Here is a 26,953-nt window from a genome sequence, read left to right as displayed (position 1 = left end):
GGCCTGGAGTGCGGATTCTCCGCTGTACGAGTAGTCGGAGTGCATAAGAGTGTGGAGTTTCGGATAAGAGCGTTGGTTAGCGGGTAGTAATGTTTCTTTCTGTCTCTTTTGCATCAGCGTACATTTATTCTTTCGCTAGGGACGGCATATAACCTTGGAGCATAGTGCACAACCGACTTGCTACACGTATAAAAGGTTTCAACAATGCCGTTCTTGTGGGCCTCAGGCTTGAATCTCTCTAAAGAATCAACATCCTCTCCTGCATTTGTTGCCAGGAGACACGAGAAGAGTGTTTATGCAGTAGTCCCGCAACACATCCATTACCGCAGTAGGACACCAGCTGCGTAACATACCGGCGACAAAACACGATCCCGGAGCTCTTGAATATATCAACTCGCTCTCTACACGGTGCTCATATTCTGCCCATCTGCGCATATGGCCCACGACCCGGCTTCGATCCTACAACGTGTAATCGATGTACCAAACCCGCGCCCACGGGTATCGCGTTTTGTCCTGACGAACTGAACCACGGGAGCACAAGCTCACGACCTGGAAGGCATACAGTCGCCCTATTCGTCTTCGTCTGAGGAGTATCCGCCAAGCCCCAAGACAGCGGGACCTTTCGCGCTCGGGGCCTTTGGAGGTGATGTAGCGGCGGTGTCCGAGCTCCTAGCTGGAGCCGCCGAGGCAGAGATAGCTGGCACGGGTGCTTCAACAGGAGCTGCGGTTGGCGATGCAGCTGAGGACCCGTTTCGAGCGGTCTCGGGCTTCGAAACGACAGCGGGCGAAGTGGCCACGCTCGTCGTAGTGATGTCAGGCTTCTCGGCGGTTGACGAAGCTTTACGGAGCTTGACGCCCTTCAGCGGTCCCTTGTCGTTGGCCTTCTTGCGCTTCCTACCGCCTGTATGCCATTGTTCCTCTTCGCCCAGCGGACTACCGCTAGTCCCTTCCCGCAGCGCCGCCTTCTCCGCGTCCTCTTGCTGCCGCCTGAACAGCTCGAGCTGCTCAGACGTCTCCTTGCGGACGGCCGCTTCCTTCGCCCTCGTGGACTCGAGCACGGAGTCCAGGAACTCGACCTCGTCGTCATCGAGGGATCTGAACTGGTTCTTAAGCCGAATCGACTGCGGCACTCCTGTATCAGCACACCTCCGCCTCTACACCGCAGCAAAAGCATAGGCGCAGCTCCCCCCTACCTCTTCAAAAGCTTCCTGCTTCGCGGCTTTCACGCCCAACCTGACATGTCAGCCCCCGGCTGCCCATCTCCCAGAACATTGCCCCCCCGCCTAAGGCCCATCCATGATATACCTTTGTTAGCCTGCAGCGTCTCATACAGCGTCTTCCCGCCCTCCTGGAAACCCTTCTGCTCCTCCGCCTTCCGCAGCTGCGCGGCTTCGATCTCTTGCTGCGCCTTCAGCCATGCGTCGTCGCGCTCGTTTGGCTGGTCGATCGTGCCGCCGGGGACGAAGCGGGACATTCTAGGCGCTGGGGACGGGTGGGGGAAGGTGGTATTGAGGGTGGATGGCAGATGTGACGTTCGGAGAGATTCCCGGGCGGACATGGCGGTCGGTTCGGGGGCGCATGGGGCCCGAGCGCATGGAAATCTACGACCCCGCGGTCGTCATCGTGGGGGATGGTGGCAGCAAGAAAAAAAACACCATAAAAACAGATTTGTTTGCAAGCAGTGATTTCCTCTACAGCCCCCGATTGCAACAGTACTACCACTTTCTGGCAGTTCGATTGACTTCACAGATCCTTTCACAATGGCGTCCAATCTCGAACATACCAAGAAAACCTTCACGCTGAATACCGGGGACAAGATCCCTGCCATCGGTCTGGGGACCTGGCAAAGCTCGAGAGGCCAAGTTCGTGATGCCGTCAAAGTAGCATTACAAAAAGGATACCGTCACATTGACACTGCACTTGCGTATGGCAACGAAGAGGAGGTCGGGCAGGGGATCAAGGACTCTGGCATCCCGCGCGAGGAGATCTGGGTCACCACCAAGCTGGACAACACATGGCACCACCGTGTCGAGGAGGGAATTTCGACGTCGCTGAAGAGCCTGGGGATGGACTATGTCGACCTCTACTTAGTGGTAAGACAGTCCGTATGAAAGGGTTGGAAAATATGGGAGAGAAAGAGAGGAAACCAGCGCTGACGGGACCAGCACTGGCCCTCATCCACCGACCCGGACGACACGAGCAAGCACCTCCCAGACTGGGACTTCATCAAGACGTGGCAGGAGATGCAGAAGCTGCCTGCATCCGGCCGCGTCAAGAACATCGGCGTGTCCAACTTTGCGATCAAGAATCTCGAGAAGCTGCTCAGCGACGAGTCGTGCAAGACCGTTCCGGCTGTGAACCAGGTCGAGGTTTGTTTTAGATTGCCCCCCTAGCAAAGGAATCCGCGCATCTCACTGACAAACGCATAGCTCCACCCCAACTGCCCCTCCCCCAAGCTCCTCGACTACTGCAAGGAGAAAGGCATCCACTGCACCGCTTACTCCTGCCTCGGCTCCACCGACTCGCCGCTCGCAAAGGACGAGACGCTCAAGAAGATCGCAGAGGCGAAGGGGAAGACGACAGCGCAAGTGCTGTAAGAAACCCACCTGGCTTCCCATACATGTGCTGGCATTCGCTAACACTTTCATCAGTCTCATGTGGGGTATCCAACGTGGCACCAGCGTAATCCCGAAGAGCGTGACCGCATCGAGGATAGAGAGCAACTTCGAGCTCGACGGGTGGGAGCTGAGCCAGGAGGAGATGGATAAGTTGAACAATTTGCCGGATCGCTTCAAGGTCTGCGGAGATGCGTGGTTGCCGGTCAAGGTTTTCTTCGGGGACGACGATTAAGCGCGTCGTGAATCGGTGGCCGTAGACGAGGCTTGCATGGCGGTCGACGTGGATCAACGATCATGACTCTAGATTCTAGATGCATATTTAGAGATAGCTTGCCACTAGAGGAACACATCCTAGCTTCGAACGTCGGTAGTAGCAACGAGCTCTGCCTTCTTCAGCCCCGTCTTCGTCTCCGTATGCTCCTTGCTCAAGACCCTTTTCTTAATAAACAAGCTTGCAATCAATCCAACAGCAGCGACACACGTATAAAAAATCCACAGATTCCTCAAGCTCCACGCGAACGCCTGCTTCACAGCCAGCTGGCGCGCCGCATCTGTAATCGTCTGCACAACACGCACATTAGCGGCTGCATCGCCTCCAGTGAGCTCCTCGATAACATTCGCCGACACCCCTGCATCCCTGAGCACCGGCTCGCGCAACTGCATCCCGCCGGAGAACAGCACGCCGCCGATGACGATGGAGAAGGATGTCGCGAGGTTGCGGATGAAGCCGAAGGTCGCGGTTGCTGTTGCGGTATCGTCCTGCGATACGAAGGCTTGGAGGGCGATGAGGGGTGGTTCGAAGAGGAGACCTGCGCCGGCGCCGGCGACTAGCTCGAAGGCGATGATCTCGGCTAGGGATGAGGAGGCATTGAGGTGGATGTACATTCCGTTCCCGATGAGCATAAGCGTGAGGCCGACCCAGATTAGCTCGAGGTAACGGCCTGTTCGGTGGATCATGATGCCGCAGAACATGCCACCTACTGCTTCTGTAACGGTGACGGGCAGGATGAGCAGGCCGGAGTGGAGGGGCGACATTTGCCGGACGGATTGGAAGAATCTGCGTAATGTTAGGGTCAAACAACCACAAGCTCTTACGCTTTGGATGAGCTTACAATGGAAGGTAGTACTCCCCGCCGATGAAAACCTGGCAGTAGATTTCAGTAAAGACAGAGTACTTCGACGCAGAGGGCTTTCCCTTACCATGCCTTGGCAGAAGGCCACAATTAGGCTTCCCACATTTGACCTCTCACGAAACAACGCAAGAGGCATCAGCGGGTACCGAGCCAGCTTCTTCTCGCTGAAGATGAAGAGAACAGACATAAAGCAACCAAACACGATGAGACAGATAACCGTAGGCGAATTCCATGGAAATATTGCGCCCCCAAAGTTGAGGCCGAGGAGCAGCATGAGCACAAAACTAAGAACGCATAGAATGCCGAACCAATCAATGGCCTTGAGTCCTTCGATGGCTCCGGTTCTGGGGTTGTGCACGTCGAGGAATATCAGTAGAAGGAGAAATGTCGTTCCACAGATGGGGAGGTTGATCCAGAAGTTCCAGCGCCAGGAGACGAGCTCGGTGAAGGCGCCTCCAACGACGGGACCTCCACCGCCCGCTACTGCCCAAACGAACTCTACTAGGCCAAGATAGAGACTCCGACTCCTGTATGATGTCAGTACGAGATTCTGTGTCGAAGGATGTAGCATCCCAGACCTCATGCTGAACAAATCTGAGATAGTGATGTTGACAAGCTGGATCAAGCCTCCCGCAGCAGTTCCTTGAAATGCACGGCCAATGATGAGCATCTTCATATTGACCGCCGTAGCACAGACTATGGAGGCGCTGAAGAACAGCGTTACCGCTGTCATGAGTATCGGCTTCCGTCCCCTAATATTGGAGAGCAGGTTAGATCAACCGTACAGATAGACACCGTCCACCGTTGCATACCAGATATCAGATAGTTTAGCCCATATTGGGAGAGCGGCTGCGTTTGCCAGAAGGTAGGCTCCGCCGACCCAGACGTATCCGGACGCCGATTGGAACTCAGCGGATATTGTAGGAATTGCCTGAGTCGAAGTTAGACTTAATTACAAACAGGAACAGAGGGAAAGCAGTTACCGTGGCTATAATAGTCTGATCCAGAGCGGCGATGAAGAGAGAGAGCATCAAAGCTATCATAATAGCGACCAACCTAAAGTTGCTCCGCGTCTTTTTAGGCTCTGCCTGTAGTGTAGACAGTGTAGTAAGCTCATATCCATCTTGCTTGTTCTCGCTCCCGTCCTGATTTAACCTGATGACATCGTTGTTAACACCAAGAGAAGTCTCAGTAGTGGCCATCTGTATCTGGGGACACTTAGAATGACTCGACGCTCTCGTGACTGTTCTCCAGTAAAGGACGGAACGCTGGTGTATTCAAACATTTCCACCGAGAGATCCAGTGGCCCGAATGAGGAGTGCTTGACTAGCGGACACTTGCAAAATCGGATGTCATCATTTAACTTACAGATCGTAGCCGTGCTCCGATTGGCTGAACGGCCGCACCCGTCCGGGGAAAGTCCATCGTCCGCCGACGACCGCAGCATGTCATCTTGGGCACTTCTGCAAGCTTCAGTTCGTTCCCAAGAAACACAACTGAGCTAAAGGCAGGTGTTTGTTCGTAGACGGAAACGCTGCTTGGAGATACTATTCTCACAAAGCATCACCCTTCTCGCTACTGGAAGTCAGCGCGGTATAAGTACACAGCATATTCTGCCTTTGCGTTTGCCTCTCTTTTGCTTATGTATGACAGTGTAAGTGTGTAAGTGTGTTGACCTGATTGAGAACGCGAAGATGGTGTTCCGTATGAGACGTTACAAACCACGACTTAGCTCTACCTGTTGAACGGTAAGATCTACCCGCGCAAGGGTTGTAGGAGGTTTTGCAAGCTGTCCGCCTTCGCTGTACCCATTATAGGATAGAAGTGCGCGAATTCGATAGTCGCTCTCTCCCTCCTTCGGCCCTCCTCGTCTCAGAAACAGTAGATTTCAGACCGACTCTTAGTCTTACGATCGATGATATAACGTCAACCTTTTTCGGCTTGCTTCACCGCCTCTCTGCGGTAGCTCAAGTTCTAGCTGAATATCTTCCATTTGTTGGTAGATGAAGGAATCCCATACAACCTGGGTAGGCATTCTTAATATTTTTAGGCTGAAGGGTGATCCGAAGGGACGGCCGGTTTTCAGGATCAACTTGGAAAGAAGGCTACTGTTGAGTATGGAGACTAGATCTTTACAATGTAGAAGCGCACGACATGCTGCAGAGTGACTGTTCTCTTCGCTCTCCTGTGTGCTATGACGAGAGCGCTGAAACCTATTACTTCATATACGCACGTGATGCTTGGCATTCACCTCTCACATCTTTCCTTCGCAGGTTCCGGCAGCTTCTTCCTTTCTTAAACTTTCAATATCCGACCGCTTGTACACCAGTCTTCCCACTCGGACTTACATCAGCTGCTGCTGAACTGACGCGGAAAGCCGAGGCGCAACAACTGCAGTCCACTCCAAAAGCAAACCATATTATTCGCGAAACAATTTGACAACTTCATCCGCGCTATCAAATATGATGGGCTCCCGCTCCGCCGCCGTCGCCCGTGTCATAGCCGCCGTCAAGCGTCAGGCAGAGGGGTCAGTGGAAGACTTCAGTCTAGAAGTTTTCTTGACAAAAGCGAAATATGCCGAGAGGTTGGAAGTGCTGACGGAAGCCTGGCCTGACGACTTGCAGGACTCGTACCAGGAGGCAGTAAAGCAGGAGATCATTCCGGCAGTCGGCAACTTGAATGGAAAGCACCTCTATGCATGGGCAGCGGACGCTAGGGCGAAGAGATCCAGTGACGAAGTGCCGGAGAGGCAGGCGTGGGAGGAGGTTCGGGAAGTCAAGGCAAACAAGACGGCAGTGGATGAGACGAGGATCAATGCGTTCGAGATGGTGTGCTCGCAGTACAAGATGGAGAAGAGTGCTATGGTGAAGTTGTACGAAGACTTCATGAAAGACCTTCTCTCCAAGATCGAGACCATGAAGACAGAGGCGCTCTCCAACCTCTCGAATTCTTTCTCTGTGGTTACTGACTACTCGGCTGACTCGGAAGAAGAAGTGTATGAGAAGTGCTGGGGGAAATTTGTGAGCCAGAAGGGGCTCGTGTCAAGAGACGATTCTGTTCTCACCGAGTCAAATCTCGAGAAGGCGATCAAAAAGTTCGAGCAGCAGGTGCGCAACGAGCAAAAAGCCGCATATCTACGCGATCCCAAGCGAGTTAAGCAACTGGACGAACTGACCAGCAAGCTTGCCACTCCCTTTCGAGCCGAAGAAGTTACAAAACTCAACGACGCCCTGGTCGCAGCGGCCCGTCGTGGAACCGCTGCTCAAGTCCCCTGTCTTGAGCCGACTTCCAGTCATTCTGAGCTGTCCACCAGCTTCGATGACCGAATTCCTTCGGTTAGCAACACTGGTTCGACCAAGCCAATGAGCACCCAAGTTAGAGGAGAGAAGCGTCACCGTGAGCTCGATTCCCACAGCGACGGCGAGAGCCGCGACCGTCGGAGGCACCGTGGCAGCGAGAGGAGCCGCTCCCCTCGCAACGATTCAAACGAAGCAACTCCTTCAGCTGCCCCTGTGGCATCGCCGGCTCCTCAAGCTTCACAGAGTTCTAGACTGGCTCGCGCTGCGTCGATGACAGCTTCACCCGCTCCATTCATGAGTCCTGAAACGCAGAAGGTAGACTTTGGGAAAATATGGACTCCAACGAACTCTGCACTCAGGGATCCAGCTCTCCCAGGGCTAGCCTCCCTTGGCAGTAATAAATCTCTCGTGCCAGCCTTCCTTAGAAGCACTGACGAACATCAAGACGGAAAGGCTGATTGAGGAGCGGGTCTGTGCGGCATCAAAGGGGAATAGCGACCGCATTTGCTGGATGCTAGAGTTTTTTCGGAAGATCATTAGGAAAGAGAATCTGTTGAGGTAGAAGAAGGATGCGGCGAAAGTGTGACGGGGATACTCATGATTATACGAACCTGTGGCTCATGTTGCTAGATTTGATATGAATTCAGACCAAGCTTCGTCTAAAGTTGCATTGAGGAGTTTCGTTTGAGACAATGTGTGTCACAGCATGCAGAACGTATTAAACCTGGCAGAGCAACACATCAAGAGCTTCCTCTTTCGGCTGTTTTACAGGTGCAAACTTGTAACACATCTCTGGGCTACCTTGGCTTTGGTGAGTATTGCTCAAGCAGCTCAGCTAGTAGGCACCCTAAATTCAAGCGTTTGTTGGGGTAGCAAAGTGCCTTGTGGAATCACGACCTTTACGAGAGGAGCAACAACGCGTTGAATGAACTACAGTAGGAGCGCTGTAGAGATAATGTCGGTAGGGACGTGGGTGACAGAAATTGCCGGACTCCGCAAAACAGATAGGTCTTCAGTCAGCTTAGAGAGGTCATAAACAGGCGTAATCCTTCATAGTATGCTGCTATTTAAACATAAGGTATATAAGCTATACCTAGAGGTAGAATAGCTAGAGTAAAGACCTTTAGAGACATAGTGAATCTAATAGATTTCGGTTATTTTGGAGTAAGTTATAAGTCCGGTAGTTGACGGGTCTGGCGATTTCTGTCACTCGCGTGGTAGGATACAGACATAATGTTGGTGAGGAACGAAATCTGGTATGGTGAGCCAGGGTTGCAATCACGTGTTCGCAAAGACTCGACCGCAGCAGTGCAGCACTTTGATGTACCTATCGTGAATTGCAAATCGTATGCAGCATTCCAGTTTCAAATCAGGTCATGTTAACAGACATGGGTGGCATTGTTCTCAATATGAATTATGGAGCAAAATGTGGCCGCTTCCGTCTTCGTGGGTCTCGATGAAGATGGCGTGGTGGTCGCAGGGGGCGCCGATGGAGGTCACGAGGTAGGCTTTGTAGGCCATAATAGGATGGGATCTGGTCGTGAAGGTGGGACCACGCTTGTGTTAGCATAACTATGCTGGAGGTCACCTCCAAGGAATGTCTCACGTAGCGCTCTTTGAGCGTTTGTGGATGTGTGGCGATTGTTCCAGAGAGACACCTTAGCCGGTGGTGAGTTGCATTGAGCGATTTTGCCGCCCCGTGATCGCAACCTCAAATCATCTGCAACCTTACGAGCTCCTCTATTGGATTCAATGCATTAGCTTGGGTATATGGAAGTGCAACAGCCCATCTAGAGAAGCCTTCAGCCAATGTATAGACCGCTCTATGAAGCTAATCAGAGTATCGCCAAGATGAGCCCCTGAAACTCGAAGTCTTGGAATCAAACCAGACAACAGGAACGGCTTGTAATGAACAGCATAGCCTAAGACTTCGCAGCGCCTGCCTTCACGAGAATGATGTCACCATCTTCCACCACGTATTCCTTCCCTCTCGTCTGAATTTTTCCCTTTGCCTTAACGGCGGCCTCATCACCCTCCTCCTTTAGCACACTGAAGTTGTACACAACAACCTGGATGAAAGTCTTCTCGAAGTCTCCGTGGATAACACCAGCAGCTTGTGGTGCTTTGGTGCCGTTCCGTATGGTCCACTGCCGGACCTCGTCCGTTCCGGTTGTGAAGAAGCTTCCCAGGTTCAATGCCTTCCGCATAGTCACGATGACCTTGGGCAGCGCAGACTTGGTGCCAATCTTTTTGCATTCTTCCTCGGCCTCCGCGTCTGTCTCAAAGCGAGTAAGGCGCTCCTCGAAAGATACAGAGATAGGTATGATGGGGTCCCCTTCGGCGTGCTCCTTGACCCACTGAGCGATCTTGGGTAGATGCTTGTTCTTCTGGCGGATGTAGTCTTTCTCGCTGAGGTTCACCAGGTAGACGACGGGCTTAGCTGTGAGTAGGAAGAGCGGATTTATGACCTCGACCTGGAGAACGTCAGTCAGGCTCGCGCAGACCTGTTGACGGATATGACAAAATCGCATATATGGATCAGACGAGGATTTCTTCTCATGACAGCCTCTGCGTTGTGTTGAGGCCTTCGAAGAGCTGGGATTAGATCGAGCGTGAAAGCTCTTTGTCATCACGTGAACATTGTGGGGTTCGAGAATTCTGGAACGAAAGAGTTGTCTTACCTCTTTTGGGCCCCAGTCACCTTTCCTCACATCCTTGCCATCCTTGAGCATCGCAAGAATCTTCTCCACTGTCGCTTGCTCCTCTTTCAGCTTCTTCATCTCCAAGCTCTGACCACCTCTTCGGGTCTGCTTCACAAGGGCCTCATGTGCCTTCTCGACGAACTCGATATCTTTGATGCGAAGCTCTTCGGCGATGATGTCCAAGTCGCGTATCGGATCGACATCGCCCTCGACGTGAATAATCTCTGCGTCATCAAAACACCTCACGACTTGGAAGATGGCATCCACGGCACGGATGTGTGACAGGAAAGCATTGCCGAGACCCGCGCCGGTCGAGGCGCCTCGCGTAAGACCGGCGATGTCGTATACAGTCAAGTTGGCTGGTACCTGTGATTTGGGTTTGTAATGCTCGCATAACCAGTCGAATCGGTCGTCTGGTACGATGACACGCGCTTCTTCTGGGTCGATGGTGGCGTACGGAAAGTTCTGTATATCGGTTAGGTGGAGGTTCAAGTAAGGATGGGGGTTCTTACTTACGGCAGGGTTACCGAGAGAGCACTTGGTGATGGCTTGGAACAGCGTAGACTTGCCTACGTTCGCAAGACCAACCTGAGAACTACTGTCAGGGTAAGGACTTGACTTGATGCACTCGGGTAGTTGGCGTCCTACATACGATGCCGCTCTTCAGGTTGTTGCCAGGCCTGCCCAGAAGGAGCTTCTCCTCTTTCACTGCTTTCTTTGGAGGCATCTTTCTGCTTTTGGCGTAGAAGCGGACAACCACAACGCCGAAATTCAGCTGTGGAGAAGGGAGGTGAGGTCGAAATGAGCCGTGCGCGAAAGCAGTACTTGCTGCCGAACGCTGAAGTCTGGGTATCAAAGAAATGAAGGGAAGACGGAATGCAATTGGGGAGGTCGTGATGACAGAGGACGAGGAGGTGACTGCCGTGAGCCTCTCTCCTCAAGTTGATAAGTTCTAGTGCCCTGCAGCGGATGACCTGGTGTTGAACTCGAAAGTTTTGCGGTCTCGAGCGCTGAAACATTCTTCCGCTCCGACCTCTCCGCAAGCTTCACATGTCGGCGCATCCGGAGCTCAACACGCGACCAACACATCCTCCCCAGACACCGTGACCTCGTCCTCCCTTCCTTGCGCCTCTGACCTACTGTTTCTTAGTCGCCTTCATTACAGATGCCATGTCCCGTCATTAGCAATTACAGATCTAGATATTGAAAGCGGGCTGGTCCCACTTCCCGCTCTTTAACCGCGTCCTTCTTGAGAGCCTAGCGCGCATCTCATGCAGTCATGTCGTCCTCTTCAAGACCCAAGCCCTCACGCAACAGCTCCTCAACTCACCGCTGCACACTATCCTTAAATAAGACCGAGATTCTGATCAACGTCTACGACCTGCTACCCGTGAGCTATCCGCGCCCGGACCCCCACGATACAGTTCGCAGCTCCCAGCTGACAGTCCTTTCTGTATCAGCCAGGCAAACTATCATCCGTGCTTTGGGCTATCGGAGGATCACTCCTGCACTCGGGTATCGTGATTCAGGACAAGGAGTATGCCTTTGGCGGGCATGACAGAGCAGGAGTGACAGGAGTGTATTGGACAAGGTAGAATTTGCGCGGTAGCATGGCAGCCGCTAGCTGATGGTTAACACGATACAGACCTCAAGTAGAACCTCCGGGCGGTACGTTTAGAGTCGAACTCCTGCAAGGATTCTCCTTCCGCACGGAAACAGAGCTTGAAGAGATCATACAAGAAGTGGGTCGCAAGCGCCTTAGCAAGCTGCCACAGCTGAAACGTTCTTCTCCAGGCATCACAGCGCTTCCAGGGCACTTCTTACAACCTCCTTACGAACAACTGCAATCACTTCACCTCCTACCTTTGCGAGAAACTCACATCGCGCCCCGCGCCCAGCTGGCTCAACCGCGCTGCAAGTATCGGAGTCGCGCTGCCCTGCGTAGTACCCCGAGAATGGATTGCCGCGCCTGACTACGACACTGCGGACGGAGAGCTACTGGACGATGAGGTTGATGATGAGGAAGCAGCGATGTTACGGAGTTCAAGAAACAGGCCCCGGGTTCGCCCGTCGGTCGAGGAGCAAGATCGCTGGGACAGTGAAATGGACCGGATTAGTAGTAGTAGTCATGGTTATGCCAGACCAACCTCTGCGGGGAGCGATGCGCCGCGACCGGTGAGTGTGAGGGATACGAGTGGAAGGGGGATACCCGTTAGTGAGCGAGCACCGATACCCAAGCGAAGATGAGCCACGTAAGAGACCGCGTTTTGCAGAGTATGTGATGTTGATACATGTGACTACTCATACGATGGCCTTGCCTTACCTTTTCCGATCAGCTACGCGAGGAGTTGAGTTCCGACCCAAATTTTACTACCTATTTGCCCTCCTGACCCACTAAGGTTCACGTAATAGGCTTGGATGAGTAGTAGAAAGTCGATTTTCTTTTCAATCGTATCGACTGGCTTTCAATGTATGATCTGATCGGCCCCCGCTAACTGGCAGTTCTAAGTCGATTCAATCGGCTCGGCGCAAGCCAGTGATACTATCGCTACCTGCTTTATGACTAAGATTATGAAGCCTATAGTGGAAGTAAAGAAATCTCGCCTATATATCACTCTTACACTAGTAGTGTTTCTTTCCGCTGAGCGTCCTTAAACCAGATACTTTTTTGTCGAAAACCCAATACCTATTCGCTCAAAAGCACTCTCCACCTTTCGCGATTTCACTAGTATCAGAGCGACTGATCCGACCCCACCCCCTGGTTCAGGATACATACGAGTGAGATTGGCATCTTGCTCACCATCCTTCCGCCTCAAAGCCTTTACCTCTTCTATGTCCACATCTGCTGCTATCTCCAAGCACAAGACCTCAGAGTACAGCTACGATTTCCGCCACTGACGACTCTTGCTGATGTAGTGGATTGGAGTCGCGACAAACGCTTTCGCGAAACAACACACGTCAGGATCAAACGTACGTTGAACGCCGTTGCGCTCAAGCAAACCCCCGAGCCAGATCGTATGAACCCTCTCTACTCATTCTGTGGTTCGTTCTCCTCTACTCCAGAAATAGGCGGCCTACACCGTGCAAGTGTTTTGTCGCGGATCTGGTTTGGACGTGTGCTGTTATGACTGAGGAAGTAGACTTAAGCCGTCTAGCGGAAAGGCGAGCATGAACATGTACGCCGGATCATTCGCATCCACGATCTGCCAAACAATTTTATGGCCATCCGTATGATCCAGGTCGATGTAGCGGTGCGAGAAGGTGCCGTCCAGGGACGGCCAGTTCCAGGTCGCCGCCCGGTGATCTGATAGGGCTGAGTCTAGACTAGAAGACTCTTTCAGGAAGAGGAGCCATCGCCTCCAATCATGCCAATGCATCTGAGCTCGTCGCATCGAGCCCACTGTAGGTCGACTGGTTCCATCGTAAGTGGTGAAGTCCACAGACCACAGCAGGGATCTGGCCACATCTGCCTCAGGTACAGGGGCTGCATCGCGGATAGAGAAGCAGCCTTTTGGACCGCTGTCCGAAGTTGTCGCTGCTATCGTTACCCAGGCTTGGGTATGAATCTCTGCCATGCAGTCCGATTCCGTTTTCCAACCGGATCTATCACCTTGGATGATACACAAAGAGTCTGTCCAAAGGTAGCGTAAGCCAAGGCGCCGGGTGATGGTTACGGCGTACTGGAACGTTTTCGGGATGATGTTCCAGGAAATGGCTGTAGCGGTGGCATTTAAGATGCCTCTCGGCATGCTAGCAACGTTTCAGAGACGATTAGTATCAAGCACGGTCTATTAGTCCTCACTTAATACTGTACTACTAAGCGTTGTACACAGCTAGCTCTCCGATGAGTAATTACTCTCTTTCCACCCTGAAGATACATAAGTTTGTACAGTAAGGGGACCCACGGATGTCCATCAGAAGCCATACACCAAATAGCCCACGCCCCGGCCTTTCTCACCACCCAGAAATGGAAAAAGTCCTTCAACCCAGCCTCCTCGGCTTCGGACTCCTCGTCCCTCCAAATTTTAACCTTGTCTGATCCGTGACCTTAACCACCTTCCCCCTAATCATCCTCCCCTCACTCCCCAGCAGCACCTTCGTCACCGCCTCCCTACCCGGCCCATACCCCCTCAGTGCAACCTCCAACCTCGTGATATCCCTCAGTAACCCCTGATCCTGAATCTTCTTCATAAAGAACGCTGCGAGCTGGTACGCCGCATCATAGCTCCCCCTCCCCGCCTTGCGGAACCCGATGTTGCCCGCGCTGAACGAGATGATGGGGTTGCGGTCCGGCCGCGTCAGCGTGATGTGCGTGTTGTGCTTTGTCGCGTAGATGTGGAGGTGGTGCGGCGGCTTTTCTGCGGGGAGCACAGAAGGCGGCTCGATGGAAGAAGAGAAGTCTTCGCTGTAGATCTGCGCGATGTCGTAGGCTGTCGTGTTGCGGGTGCCGGTAGTGGTGTAGGCGTTGGGGGCGGGGTTGCGCTGGGGTTGGGGCCTGGAGGCGCTGAACTCTGAGGCGAGGGAACTGAGGAGCTCACTGCTGTCTCTGGATGGTGGATTGGCCGGTCGGCGTGGTGTCGAGGAGAAGGGTCGGAGGAGGGAGGTGGAGGCGGGTGTCGGGAGGAGCTTTGCGCGGCAGGACGCGCAGATGGAAGGTGTGAGGGCTGATAGTAGCCGGCTTCCTGCTGCTTTGCTCATTCCGGCGGTTGATGGATATGGAGTGTATCGCGGTAGTTGTATGGGAGGTTTCCTCGGCGGTGACCTTCGGCGAACTCACGAGTGCACGGACGCAATCCTGAAGATTTCCCATCACGCTCCGCCAGCCAGCGCTCAACCTTCACTTCGTCCATTTGCGCAGCGCCTCCAACCACTCTACCAATCTCCTAAGCATCCGCGGATTTACCATACCGGACCGACCTGTTCAGCGTCATCAAAGTCTAGCATGAGTGCGCTCCGGAGAAGTGTCACAAAGGCGAGGCCAGGAGTCGCCGCTCGGTCATTTACCTCACCCCCAACCTCAGCATACGGACGCTCTCCAGCCCACAGGCGGTTATGGACAGCGACAACAGATGCGCAGAGATCTGACCTGTCATCCTTCCGGAGCCCCAACTCCGCACAACTCTTCACCTCAGCCCCGTTCGTCCTCCGAACTCGGCTTCAACCGCAAGATATCCTTTCCCGAACCGCCATTAGCTATACCCGACATTTCCACTCCAGCTCACAACTGCACCAAGAGGCGAAGCTAAAGGAGGATATAAAGGAGCCGCGCCCCGAAGATCCAGCCGCGCAACCAGACCCCTCAGCCAAAGGTCCCACAAACGAGCAGGCCTCCGAGGAGCACGCGAAGAAGGAGGGCGAGGAGCAGCCAAACGACCAAGCTAAAGACGACAAGAAGAAGAAGAAAGCCGACACGCCGCCTCCACCCCCCCACGGCGACAAGACACCCTGGCAGGTCTTCACCGAGACGCTGAAGACGGAGTTCAAGGCGTCGAAGGAGTGGAACGAGTCTACGAAGCAGCTGGCAGGCGAGGTCAACGCTTTCACGCAGAATGAGACAATCAAGAAGGCCAGGTCGGCCTATAGCCAGGCAGCAGATGCGGCAACGTCAAAGGGCGGCGCCGCGCTAAAGACGACAGGCAGGGCGATCGGGCAGAGTGCGGCGTGGACATGGGACACGTCGGTAGTAAAGGGCGTTAGGAAGGGCGTCTCTGCCACCGGGCGCGGGATCGAGAAGGTGACGCGACCGGTGCGGGAGACGGAGGCGTTCAAGAGCGTTAAGGAAACAATAGACGATGGTAGTTCGTCCCGGTACGGTGGATGGACGGAGAAGGAGGAGCGGAGGAAGCGTAGGGAGCTCAGAGAGATGAACGAAATACAGAAGACCGGTGGTAAGAGGCCCACGGGGCCTGTGGAGGAGGATCCAAAGTGAGCATACTATTGAGACTGCAATCGATCGCAAGCTGACCAGCAACAGCGCCGGCACAAATGTCACTCTCCACAAGGATGCCGCATGGAAAGAGTCATGGAGAGACTTCCGCGACTCTAGCCGACTGATGCAATCCCTCTTCTCCGTCAAATCTATTTACAACGAGTCCGAGAACCCGCTCATCTCTACCGCGCGCAGCATCTCCGACCGCGTCGCCGGCTTCTTCGCCGAAAACGAGACGGCCATGGTCATCAAGAAGTTCAGAGAGATGGACCCTAATTTCCAGCTCGAGCCGTTCCTAACGGAGATGCGCGAGTACATATTACCGGAAGTGCTCGATGCGTACGTCAAGGGCGACGTCGAGGTGCTTAAGCTCTGGCTGTCCGCTGCGCAGTATCAGGTCTACGCTGCGTTGATGCAGCAGTACACTACCGCTGGTCTCAAATCCGACGGCCGCATTCTGGATATCAGGCATGTCGACATTCTGTCGGCGCGGATTCTGGAGCCCGGCGATATCCCCGTCTTCATCGTCACGTGCCGGACGCAGGAAGTGCACGTCTACAGGCAGGCCAAGACCGGCGAGCTTGCAGCGGGAATGGACGACAAGGTGCAGCAGGTCACATATGCCATTGGTGTCACGAGGATACCGGAGGATGTAAACAACCCAGAAACGAGAGGCTGGCGCTTGATCGAGCTGCAAAAGAGCGCTCGAGATTACATATGAGAAGCGCCGCATATCCTACCACTGCCATGCCATCCGACGCTTCCAGTCTCGTTGCGTGGCTTGGACGGTCGTCTCTCGTCGCTTCGTCGACTTCCATTATGTCTTGGCATCCTGCGCGCCTTCTGCATTTCCGGCGTCGTAAAAGCTCTGGTCCAGCTCTTTCTTCTCTGTCTTAGTATTACAGTCGACTGTCGGGCAGTTGTATTCGCGCGCAGTGTGTCGATCTGGAATGGGTAGGAGGGGGTTATATGGTGTCACGAGCGGTCTCTACTCTCCCACTTCTGTGTGTATATTACATTTAGCGTGTACTCGAGACCGCACGCCAGGCGAGTTAGGCTGTGCAGAGCGTAGTTTATCGAATCTGAAGCCGTCCAAATCATACAACGAGCCCGGTTTCGAGCTGATGCAGTTTGCACATGCGGCACGCCAAGGCCCACCGTAGTCGCGTACGTCGTTCCGCTGGAAACCCTGGAAGCTTCGAACTCCATCCCACCACCGTGTTCTCTCTCCACCATTCCCCACTATCTAACTTCGCAATCTTCCACAGTGCGTCTCCAGCAAAGACCTCACGAACTCATCCTACTGCACTGATCTCCCAAAAATCTTCTAACCCGTACCGCCGTCATGGTTCGCATTCCCCCAACCCCACCGCCCCGCCTTCGCTGCTATCCCACTCACTCATACTTGAATAGGCGCCCTCGGACCCGACCTCCAAGAAGCGGCTCGCGCTCGCAATAATCGACTTCCTGAACACCTCCCTCAAAGACGGCACCCTCAGCGCCGACGACGCCGAGTCCATCGAAGTAGCCACCTCCTGCATCGCCGATAGCTTCAAAGTCGACCCCTCAGACACCAAAGCCGTGTCCGACGCGCTCGGCGGCCAGAACCTGCTGGCCATCTACTCCGTCTACGAGAAGCTGAAGGGCAAGAGCACAGCCAGCACTCTAGGCTCCAGCTCTGCGAGCGAAGGGCGGCCCGCCACGCCCGCGGCGCCGGCACCAGGCTCGCGCTCTGATTCCTCCTCAGCAGCGGGTTCAAGCGCCCAAGACGCGACCGCCAAGGCCGAAGCCGAGAAACTCAAGGGCCAGGGCAATGCGGCTATGCAGCGCAAAGACTACACCGCGGCCATCGACTTCTACACGCGCGCGCTCGACCTCGTCCCGCTGAACCCCATCTACCTCTCCAACCGCGCAGCGGCCTACAGCGGGGCCCAGCAGCACGAGAAGGCGAAGGAGGACGCCGAGATGGCGGTTGCGGCGGACCCGAAGTACACGAAAGCGTGGAGTCGGCTTGGGCTCGCGCGCTTCGCGTTGGGAGACGCGAAGGGCAGCATGGAGGCGTACAAGCAGGGGATAGAGGCTGAGGGGAGCGGGGGCAGCGAGGCGATGAAGAAGGGATATGAGACGGCGAAGAGGAGGTGGGAGGAGGAGGGTGGGGATGTTGGTGCTCCGGAGGACACGGCGAGAGGTGCGGGCGCTGGTGCCGGTGCCGGTATGGGCGGCGGCATGCCGGATCTGGCGAGTCTGGCGGGCATGTTTGGCGGTGGAGGTGGCGGGGGCGGCATGCCGGATATTGGCCAAATGATGAACAATCCGATGATGAGGCAGATGGCGCAGAGTATGATGAGCAACCCGGAGATGATGAGCAATATGCTCAATAATCCGAGACTGCGGGAGATGGCGGATAGGTTCGGTGGGGGAGGCGCTGGTAGGGGCGGTGGAGGGGGTGGAGGGATGCCGGATATCGCGAGCTTGATGCAGGACCCGAGTATCGCAGAGCTGTAAGTATTGTGGATCACCTGCTCATAGCATTACTTCTCTAACACACAACGCAGAGCACGGAGCTTCATGGGCGGCGGTGCTGGCAGAGGAGCGCCTCCTCAGTAATCGTCTGGCGGCACTCTTCGTATGATCCTGGATAATCAGCCGATTCGCATACAACGCCTACGATAAGCAACACGTGGGAGTTCATATATTGGTCTTCCCCTCGGTGATCTGGGGGTGTCATCTAAACGGGTATCATTCCTAGATCCTGCCTATGCTTTCCAATAATCCATCTTCCGCTTACCCTTCTTGGACAGTTGTGACGGCACGCCTTCAGTTCCGTTGATGTGCCACCGGCTGTCCACCATGCCCATGTCACTGCCATCCGGTTCCTCTCAAACCGATCCCGAGCCTTTAGTTCCCGTTCGAAAAGGCCACCAACCCACGCCAAGTTTCCTCACACCCGCTCAATCCAACCCCATCTTCCAGAGCCCATCCCCCAAATAATGGCCCCCCTCCACCACAACCCCCTTCTTCTTCTCCTTCATCTCCTTGGTCCCCATCCTCAGCACGCCCACCAAACACGCGTTCTCCTTGCCCTCGGCCTCTATCACCACCACCTCGCCCTCATCCAGCTCCTCGTTCCCATATCGATACTCCTCAGGCCCTACACCGTCCTTGTCGTTCTGCTTCGGTAGCCGGCCGCCCGGGGACGTCAGGCCAGGTGCCATGAGCGAGGCGCCGGAGAGCACGAAGCGGATTGCGCCGCGGTCGATGCGCAGGAGCGGGAAGCAGGTTGGATATTTGTGCACGAGGGTTAGGTGCGGGAGGAGCGGGTCGTCCATGTGTTGCCAGAAGAGCGGGGTGCTGCCGAGGGCGTAGAGGGAGACGCGGTCGGGTCTACGTAGAAAGCGCTGTTAGCCATTTACCTGTCCTGTACACATGTTCTCGTGTTGCCTTCTGGTAAGCGCGGAGGGGGTGCCAGGAAGACAGCTGGCATGGAGAGACCGGTGTGTGCGGGGGGTGTGGGGGCGGAGGAGGGCGGATGGAAGGACGCAGACGTACAGTTTTACGAGATCGAGCTGCTCCTTTTTAGGTAGGATTTCGTCGATATGCGGCACGAGGAGAGGATACGTCTCGGTGATTTTCGTCCGGATGGCGCGCTGGACGGAGGACTTGACTTTCGACTTTGCACCGGGAGAGATGCTGGCTTTAGTATCAGCTCTATGTAGAGTAATGAGGCATTCCGTGGGCTGCAAACTCTTTTTTGAACATTGTGTTGATTGTTGAGTAATGGGATGCCGCGACTAAGTGTTTTTTGTTGCTTGCTCGACAGTTGTCCTCAACCCCACATCGCGAATTGATGTCGGTGGAGGGGCATTTTTCTTGGCGTCAGGGTCTGCTGGAGCTTTCCGGTCAAGTCGCTGACAAAATAGCGTAGACTCAGAGCCACTTGAGCATCACTTAAATCACTATTTTATCAACCACAACGTACTTTAAAATGGTTGAATGCTATTAATAGGTGGGAAAGGACCTTAAGTATAACATAAGAGAGTTTCAGCTTTAGTTTGCTTATAAATAGGGGTGGCATTTAGTGGTTGTTGAGGACTTTATGTGCTGTTGACTTTCTCTGAGTCCACGCTGTTATGTCAGCGACTTGCCGGTGTATGCGCACGTGATACGCACCGTGAGACGAGAGAGGAACAGACACAGTTCGAGCGAAAGGTGTGTTCAATGGCTATCATCGAGCTAAAGCCATCCATTCGTAAAGAAACCCCACCATAGCAATGTCCGTTCAAAATGGCTCCCGTCAACGCCATGCCCATGCAATCCCCCACAATGATCCGAACACCGTAGCTGGCCATCACTGCACAGTCGTCCTGCTCATCGCATCTTCATCTCTCGACACATCATCTTCCATTTCCTCCTCGTCCATCTCTTCTTCATCGTCCTCGTCCTCGAACCCCGACTCTACCCTCGCCTTCTTCAGCCTGGCCTTCATTTCTTCCCTCCTCTCCGCCTGCCACCTCATCAGCGCCGCAGAGGCGTGCACCCTAAAACCAAAGACCTTCGGTTCGTAGCGTCGTTGCGTCTTCACTGGGACCATTGCGGGATACACCTGGAAGAGGATGTTATGGAAAGACGTGCCGAAGTAGGCGCCGTCTATCGTGGCGTGGCGCGAAGATTTGGGATTGTAGATGTCTTCGCATTTCGCGCAGTAGAGCTTTACGGGTGAGCCGTTCGGCGTGTCATGCTGGCCCATTGGAAGGAGTGCTTGCTGGTCGCAGGCTACGCGCGGGCATTTGCCGAAGTCGGCCTTCTTGAATTTGTCGAGCTGAGATATATGTTAGTCATGCATTCTAAGGGGACAGCGTAACACTTCTGACTTGCCATCTTTGCCAATCCTCGGGTTGTGACAATGTACCGCGCGTGAACCAGGCCATAAAGGTGCCTTGCAGACTTCTCGATCTGCTCCCGCATGTCGTCGTCGCAGTCCAGATCGAAGACATCCGTTACCAGGTCCAGTGCATACTGATAGTACTGCACTTCTGTGTTCAAGCCCGTAAGGTTGAAACGATCCGTCAGATATTCTTCGTCAATCTCGCAGAAGTACTCGTTGCCTCGCGAGGAGATGAACTAGAGAGGCAGTTGATGTTAGTGACTTGCAGGTGACCAGTATAGATGAAAAATAAGTTGCACTTTCTCCTAGAATGCTGGAGTTTCCTGGATGTCTGGAGTCCCGAGGTGCTGTTTCAGTGTCGGTGTCCTGAGAGCTACATATTGGAGCCGACTCAGGTGAGCTAAATACTACACTGGCCTCAGGCGGCGTAACCGGCTCAGGATTGACGGGCACGACTGGAGACGCGGCGTTCTGGTTCAAGCGGTACCGGCTACGTATATAGTGTGAAATTATCCGTCGGTCCTGTTTCCGCCGCCTCGGAATAGCCCTCCAGCCGCGCGGCTTGATAACCTCGCCCTCTTTCAGCTTCGCCTTAGCCGAGGTATTTGACCTCGAGTCACTCAGAGCATGGCGGTCAGGGAACATAAGGCGAGCGAGTAGTCTCCTTCGTAAGTGTCGCTTGGCTGCCTCGTGCAGTTCCTTGCCATCAGTGGATGGCTCCGTCTCCCACGCACTACTCAACACAAGCCAGTCGAAGTAGTTTTCGTAACCTGAAACTTTACAACCTTGCTGCGCAGCGGCAGGAGGTAACTTGGTGTCCCGAATTTTAGAACATGCTTTGCCCCAGTTCTCGATTTTGCCATGGACGTGGGTTACAGTGTAGATGTTGAGACGACCACGGTCTTCGCAGTACCTCTTAAGATTGGTCTCGGTCAAAGCGAGGCTATCGTTCCGGTCTCGAGCGTCGGCAGAAGACTGAACAATATTCTGGTTGCGGAGTTGCGCAGCATTGCCGGGGTTCGGAGGAGCCTGATTTGGGATAGGTGCAACCACTTCGGAACGGGGGATGATTCTACTGATAACATCTTCACCACTGCCATACTCTGGGACGTGGTATTCTTCCCTGGCAGCATCATAAACCACGGCCGTTCGATTGATGTTCTGCAAAGGAATGCGTGGATCCATGTTGAAGGAGATATTTCGATAAAGCTGCGTCCAAGGTAGGTAGAGGAAAGATGACGTCCAGAAGCCAGAAGGTTGCCATGCTTGCCTCGCTCTTGAAGGATGGCACAGAATGGGGCATAAAGGAAGGATGAATCCACGCACTTACCCAATCTCGCCAGTAGCTTGTGTAGTCACTGTCTGTTTCGCTGTTGAAATCGTCCATGGCGTTGAAATGGCGCCGTGACTACGAAGAAGGCTGAAGACTTGAACAGGATGCCGAACGGGACAATGTATCAAAATTCGACTATCAGGTCATGGTAGGCCAGGTCAGGGTTGGCTGCCCGTGAACCAGGACATTGAGGCTGACGTGGGGGTCGCGAAGTGGGAGGCTTGGACCCTGGACGCGAGGCTCGGCGGATCTTGCCGCTCTCGGCTTCCCTTTTTGGGATGAGGGCGACCGGATGATGAGGTCAATGTCTCATCCTATCAAGAGTTCTAAGCAAGGCAGCATAGACGGGACCACAGTTGTCCCATTTAGCAAGCTGGAAGCTTTCACACACTATTGCCGATCGATCATCGGAAGCCTCAAGGTCAAAGTTTGTACCGTGGGGTGGACATCTCAGTATCGGTGCAATCGCCACGCATGCCTTTCCACTTGTCAAAAACTACCAGCTCGATCCTCCTACTTGGTTGTCCTCCCCCTGGTCTTCTTCCCCGGCACCTCATCAACTTCCTCCTCCTCCTTTCCCTTCACCAAATCCTCAAGCAACCCCCATTCATCCTTGTCGTACCAGTCTTCCCCATCGCTCATCTCGCCGACATGCCCTTCCGCTTTGGCCCACTTGATCACCTCCTTGCGCATGCGTTCCGCTTTCAGCAGCCCATCGTACAGCTGCTCAACCCCTCGAATCACCTCCTCCTGCCGCTGAACATATAGGTTCAGGAACTTCCGCGTATCTTCCGCGACTTCGGGCGGGAGGCCCACGTCGCGGTCTGGTCGACATGATGGCAGGAAGTTGAAGAATGGATGTATGGGCGGTACCACGTCGGCGGTCGCGCTTCGCGTTGGTGAGCTTCGTGGCGATAGGGGATTCGAGTTTGCGTGGGCTTGAGCTCGAGTAGTCATGCGGTGGGCGGGTGGCTGGGAAGCGGAGTCGTCGGCTTCGCCTGGTGGAGAAGGTGGCGCGTCGCCGTTGGGTTGTTGTCCTTCTGTAATCACCAGAGCTGTGCTTTGCCCACCATTGGTGATGGATTGATCTCCGTTCGGCGCGCCTTCGTCGTTTGAGGATATTGGGTCTGCAGGAATGCCCTCGGTAGTCGCTCCAGAAGCGTCAGCCGCTATGCCACCGCTATGGTCTATCGCCTTCGTGACGCCATCTGTTGTAGCACCATTCTGCGCCGCTGATTCTTCTCCGTTGGCCTTTTTCGCGATTGCTTTCACAGTGTCGATTGTCGCCTCTGCTGCATCGAAGTGCTGCACGCTGGTCCCTCCTAACATTTGCACGTCCTCTGCCGGTCGAGCCTCTGCCTCTGGCGCTTGGAGCAGCGCGGACGTGGTTGGCGGTGTTTGTAGGCCATCCATCCCCAGCGTTCGTGAATCAGAATTGTTATCCCATGAGAGGCTCCCTTGATCTTGCGGGCCTCCGTTCTGGAATGCGAAAACGGCGCGATAGTTTGACGGCATCAACGCGCGAAGGAGTACTTGATCGTAGTCTGTCGCGAAGATACCACACGGCGTCCATGTGTGGTCGCCCCGGAACCTCGTTAACAGATGCTTCATCCTCCACAGGTTCGCCTTTTCTCTTTGTAGGGTTAGGCGGGCGCCTTCGACCATCTCCGTGAGACTCTTCGAGTAGTATGGTGTAGAGAGCGAGGGGTGCGTGGGCAGGTCGGCCGCCGAGGTTAATGGTGCAAGTAGTTCTATGCAGCGGGATCTTGTCAGCTAGTGATACTCCGGTTTGCGCGACACTTGTACCTTCGAGCTTCACTTCCCCGAAGGGGTTCTCCTCTAAGGCATCCGCGTCAGCCTGGGAATCTTCCTCGTCGTCTTCAAGCGGGTCGCCATCTGCGTCAAAGCGCTGAGGGTTGTGAGAGATGATGTGTCGCTGGTACCCTGCGTGTTCGATTTGCTGCACGTCACGAGTCCGGTCAGCCTTCGTGCGAAGACCCAGCTAGAGGCTTGACGTAGCATACCCTTCTGTATACACGCGGCCCGACTGAATTGTCCAGGCGACCCTCTTGCACATATTTCGCGTTTCGCTTTCTCTTCTGGCCGCGATTTGTAAGTCGTTCGACAGAATCGTCAGAGTCGGAGGCTGTCGCACGGCAAGTTAGCATGGTCCCACATGGAGCTTGCGCGAGTTGCAAGACGCTTCTTACCATCGTCAGCGCGCGCCAGCGCTTTCTTCATGCCAAATAGCACATCCTGAAAGTACGCCTGTTGGCTAGCCATGGGGGTGGGGGCTCCTCCGCCAGGCGCGAATGCTGCCGAGCGGCGCTGAGGTATTGCTGAGGTGTGTGAATCGCAAGGTAGGCGCTCTTTGCCCTGGGCTCGTAGAGATTGATTTCGCCCTGTGAGGGAGGGTCTGCCGGAGGTGTTGTGGGCGTGATGGTTTAGAGTGCTGGAGCTGGTCGGAGTTAGACTGGGGAAGAGTCCGCGATCGCTTTGCGCCGGCATCAAAACCGCCAAGCATCCGTGACGTTTTGCGTTGTAGCTCCGGAGCCGCAAACTGGCACCCATAACAAACACATCGCAGAGGATCAATATGGGTCTCGAGGATTTCGAGCGTGAGCTTGCGCAGAGCAAGGAGAAGGAGAACCATAGAAAGCGCGAGCGAAGTCGTAGCCCGGATCGTGATCAACGTCGTCGAAAGCATCACCACCGCTCGTCAAGACACCACAAGGACCGGGAGGATGAGGACCAACAGCATAAACACAGTCACTCACGCCACAGCCGGCATGGAAGGTCACATCGCTCGGAGCGTCAGGAAGAGAAGGGAACCAAACCGAGTCCTTTGGATTCGCCCGCTGTTGAGGAGGACGAAGACGACGAATGGATCGAGAAAGAGGCCATGGTCCCACCGACTACTGAAGAGACATTAGACAAGCAGCTTGAGGATGCGACCGAGTCGAACCTCAAGCGGGACTCGTGGATGGAGGCGCCTTCGATATTGGACGTGGACTATGTGCAGCGGCGACGGGAAGCTGAGAAGCCGACCAAGGCGCGGGCAACGCGGGATGATTATGAGCTTAGGATACACAAGAACGAGCTGAATCATCATCTACGGGATATTCATAAGGATACAGTCGAGGAGGCCATCGCGGATGAGCCGGCACAGCACGAAGTCGATTATGAGTTCGGAGATGCCGGATCAGCATGGCGCATGACGAAACTAAAGGCAGTCTATAGACAGGCCGAAGAGTCCGGACGATCTGTGGAAGAAGTAGCGCTGGAGCGCTACGGCGACTTGCGAGATTTTGACGACGCAAGAGAGGAGGAGATTGAGCTCGATCGCCGGAAGATGTACGGCAAAGACTATGTGGGGAAGATCAAGCCCAGTGGTGAGCTGTTTCAGGAGAGGAAGCTCAACATGGGCATCCGGAGAGAGTCAAGGTCGCATCCAGACGAGAAGGAAGCGCCTCCACCTCGGCAGGGTGTTATTATGGACGAAAAATCACCTCCTGCAAGGACTGTGCCACTTGACCAGACAGCGTTGAACAAGCTGAAAGCTCAGATGATGAAGGCCAAACTTAGGGGTGCTTCGGATGCGGCAGAACTTGAGGCCAAGTACAACCTTGCTATGTCGGAAGCTGCAAATCGCAGAGAGCCGGAAGTAGTTGTTCTTGGCGCAATGGAGAATCGCATGCTGGCAGGTGGTCGCAAAGGCGAAGTCAAGGCGATTGAGAATACGCGTGGGAGGGAGCGAGGCCTAGTAGAGGAGAATGAAGACATGAGTATCGAGGACATGGTCAGGCAAGAGCGTAGGACGCGTGGTCAGGCTGGAGGTGACGGTCTGATATTTGCGGAAAGGATAGCGAAGGATGTAAAGTTTGATGTGAGCTGCCGTACTCTGTCGAGTATGTGCTTTGCTGACTTCATCTGTAGGATGACTTGGAATACATGGACGACAACGCAACAAAGCTTGCCAAACGAGTCGAAAAATCCGAGATTAATCTCCGCAACACAGCCATTAGCGACTTTCAGAAGATGAATCGCATCCTCGACACCTGTCCCCTCTGCCACCACGAAGACACTAACAAGCCCCCTGTAGCACCCATTGTGTCTCTGGCGACACGGGTGTACATGACGCTACCAACTGAGCCCGAGATCAGTGAAGGCGGCGCTTGCATCGTCCCCATACAGCACCGCCTGAACCTCCTCGAATGTGATTCTGATGAGTGGGAAGAGATCCGCAACTTCATGAAATGCCTTACCCGCATGTATCACGATCAGGGTCGCGACGTCATCTTCTACGAGAACGCTGCGCACCCGCAGCGGAAGAGGCATGCGGCTCTGGAGGTCGTGCCATTGCCTTATAGCTTGGGCGAGACGGCACCAGCCTTCTTCAGGGAAGCCATCCTGTCCGCCGACGAGGAGTGGACACAGCACAAGAAGCTCATCGATACGCTAGCACGTGCGCGCGATGGTTTGGGGAAGCAGGCATTCCAGCGGACACTTGCCAAGGAGATGCCGTACTTCCACGTGTGGTTCGAGCTTGATGGCGGTCTTGGCCACATTGTCGAGGACTCAAACCGCTGGCCGAAAGGCGATCTGTTTGCCAGAGAAATCATTGGTGGTATGCTCGATGCGGAGCCGGACGTCATCAAGCGACAAGGGCGCTGGGGCAAGAACGACAGGAGAGTTGAAGGCTTCAAGAAGCGATGGAGGAAGTTTGACTGGACGAGGGTGTTAACGGACGCGCAATAACTGATCCACCGTTGCAACATGCCCACCACGACAGCCGTTGTTTTGTTCAACACTCTCATGGTTCTGATCGCACTAGTACCAGACCAACATTGCAAATAATATCCCGTCTACACTGTTTCTCAATCGCGTTAGTGCCGCCTTAGAAGGCTCAAAAGGGAAGTGCTACTATTAATACGCGGACCCTGAACCCTGAAACTCTGAGGAACTGGATCTGGGTAATTTACGTTTATCGATGCCAAGCAGCGCATGTGGAAGCAACGCGCAATGGCGCCGAAGACAAGGCACGGCATTCTCCA

The 26,953-nt window shown here is 54.4% G+C and overlaps 13 protein-coding genes across 13 annotated transcripts; 6 read left to right on the top strand and 7 right to left on the bottom strand.

Moving 5' to 3' along the window:
* Positions 1–569: 569 nt before the first annotated feature.
* Positions 570–1,474, bottom strand: W97_00655 (uncharacterized protein; the record flags this gene model as incomplete). Its single annotated transcript, XM_007778567.1, has 3 exons — positions 570–1,121; positions 1,194–1,219; positions 1,306–1,474. The coding sequence occupies 3 exons, from the start codon at positions 1,472–1,474 to the stop codon at positions 570–572; spliced, it is 747 nt and encodes a 248-aa protein (XP_007776757.1).
* A 286-nt stretch (positions 1,475–1,760) lies between these two features.
* Positions 1,761–2,850, top strand: W97_00654 (glycerol dehydrogenase Gcy1; the record flags this gene model as incomplete). The annotated part of the gene is made up of 4 exons (XM_007778566.1): positions 1,761–2,093; positions 2,166–2,369; positions 2,430–2,593; positions 2,652–2,850. 4 exons carry the CDS (start codon positions 1,761–1,763, stop codon positions 2,848–2,850), a joined length of 900 nt encoding a protein of 299 aa, XP_007776756.1.
* A 119-nt stretch (positions 2,851–2,969) lies between these two features.
* W97_00653 (uncharacterized protein) lies at positions 2,970–4,953 on the bottom strand (the record flags this gene model as incomplete). Its single annotated transcript, XM_007778565.1, has 6 exons — positions 2,970–3,675; positions 3,731–3,762; positions 3,819–4,278; positions 4,330–4,503; positions 4,564–4,682; positions 4,735–4,953. 6 exons carry the CDS (start codon positions 4,951–4,953, stop codon positions 2,970–2,972), a joined length of 1,710 nt encoding a protein of 569 aa, XP_007776755.1.
* Positions 4,954–6,213: 1,260 nt separating this feature from the next.
* Positions 6,214–7,512, top strand: W97_00652 (uncharacterized protein; the record flags this gene model as incomplete). The annotated part of the gene is made up of 1 exon (XM_007778564.1): positions 6,214–7,512. The coding sequence occupies one exon, from the start codon at positions 6,214–6,216 to the stop codon at positions 7,510–7,512; it is 1,299 nt and encodes a 432-aa protein (XP_007776754.1).
* Positions 7,513–8,972: 1,460 nt separating this feature from the next.
* On the bottom strand, positions 8,973–10,479 carry W97_00651 (GTP-binding protein YchF; the record flags this gene model as incomplete). Its single annotated transcript, XM_007778563.1, has 4 exons — positions 8,973–9,524; positions 9,732–10,217; positions 10,269–10,340; positions 10,405–10,479. 4 exons carry the CDS (start codon positions 10,477–10,479, stop codon positions 8,973–8,975), a joined length of 1,185 nt encoding a protein of 394 aa, XP_007776753.1.
* Positions 10,480–11,031: 552 nt separating this feature from the next.
* Positions 11,032–11,999, top strand: W97_00650 (uncharacterized protein; the record flags this gene model as incomplete). The annotated part of the gene is made up of 4 exons (XM_007778562.1): positions 11,032–11,142; positions 11,213–11,343; positions 11,398–11,494; positions 11,547–11,999. 4 exons carry the CDS (start codon positions 11,032–11,034, stop codon positions 11,997–11,999), a joined length of 792 nt encoding a protein of 263 aa, XP_007776752.1.
* Positions 12,000–13,733: 1,734 nt separating this feature from the next.
* On the bottom strand, positions 13,734–14,450 carry W97_00649 (uncharacterized protein; the record flags this gene model as incomplete). The annotated part of the gene is made up of 1 exon (XM_007778561.1): positions 13,734–14,450. The coding sequence occupies one exon, from the start codon at positions 14,448–14,450 to the stop codon at positions 13,734–13,736; it is 717 nt and encodes a 238-aa protein (XP_007776751.1).
* A 244-nt stretch (positions 14,451–14,694) lies between these two features.
* W97_00648 (uncharacterized protein) lies at positions 14,695–16,402 on the top strand (the record flags this gene model as incomplete). Its single annotated transcript, XM_007778560.1, has 2 exons — positions 14,695–15,677; positions 15,727–16,402. The coding sequence occupies 2 exons, from the start codon at positions 14,695–14,697 to the stop codon at positions 16,400–16,402; spliced, it is 1,659 nt and encodes a 552-aa protein (XP_007776750.1).
* A 624-nt stretch (positions 16,403–17,026) lies between these two features.
* On the top strand, positions 17,027–18,186 carry W97_00647 (uncharacterized protein; the record flags this gene model as incomplete). The annotated part of the gene is made up of 2 exons (XM_007778559.1): positions 17,027–17,029; positions 17,095–18,186. 2 exons carry the CDS (start codon positions 17,027–17,029, stop codon positions 18,184–18,186), a joined length of 1,095 nt encoding a protein of 364 aa, XP_007776749.1.
* A 446-nt stretch (positions 18,187–18,632) lies between these two features.
* Positions 18,633–19,440, bottom strand: W97_00646 (PUA domain-containing protein; the record flags this gene model as incomplete). The annotated part of the gene is made up of 3 exons (XM_007778558.1): positions 18,633–19,065; positions 19,231–19,371; positions 19,427–19,440. 3 exons carry the CDS (start codon positions 19,438–19,440, stop codon positions 18,633–18,635), a joined length of 588 nt encoding a protein of 195 aa, XP_007776748.1.
* A 589-nt stretch (positions 19,441–20,029) lies between these two features.
* W97_00645 (uncharacterized protein) lies at positions 20,030–21,751 on the bottom strand (the record flags this gene model as incomplete). The annotated part of the gene is made up of 3 exons (XM_007778557.1): positions 20,030–20,500; positions 20,536–20,802; positions 20,975–21,751. The coding sequence occupies 3 exons, from the start codon at positions 21,749–21,751 to the stop codon at positions 20,030–20,032; spliced, it is 1,515 nt and encodes a 504-aa protein (XP_007776747.1).
* Positions 21,752–22,412: 661 nt separating this feature from the next.
* W97_00644 (uncharacterized protein) lies at positions 22,413–24,182 on the bottom strand (the record flags this gene model as incomplete). The annotated part of the gene is made up of 5 exons (XM_007778556.1): positions 22,413–22,897; positions 23,078–23,650; positions 23,706–23,859; positions 23,924–24,045; positions 24,110–24,182. 5 exons carry the CDS (start codon positions 24,180–24,182, stop codon positions 22,413–22,415), a joined length of 1,407 nt encoding a protein of 468 aa, XP_007776746.1.
* Positions 24,183–24,495: 313 nt separating this feature from the next.
* W97_00643 (uncharacterized protein) lies at positions 24,496–26,657 on the top strand (the record flags this gene model as incomplete). The annotated part of the gene is made up of 3 exons (XM_007778555.1): positions 24,496–24,739; positions 24,833–25,785; positions 25,836–26,657. The coding sequence occupies 3 exons, from the start codon at positions 24,496–24,498 to the stop codon at positions 26,655–26,657; spliced, it is 2,019 nt and encodes a 672-aa protein (XP_007776745.1).
* Positions 26,658–26,953: the final 296 nt, after the last annotated feature.

This window comes from Coniosporium apollinis, assembly GCF_000281105.1.
Source record: "Coniosporium apollinis CBS 100218 chromosome Unknown supercont1.2, whole genome shotgun sequence".
NCBI lineage: Eukaryota > Fungi > Ascomycota > Dothideomycetes > Coniosporium > Coniosporium apollinis.
This window is presented reverse-complemented; position numbering and strand designations above follow the sequence as displayed.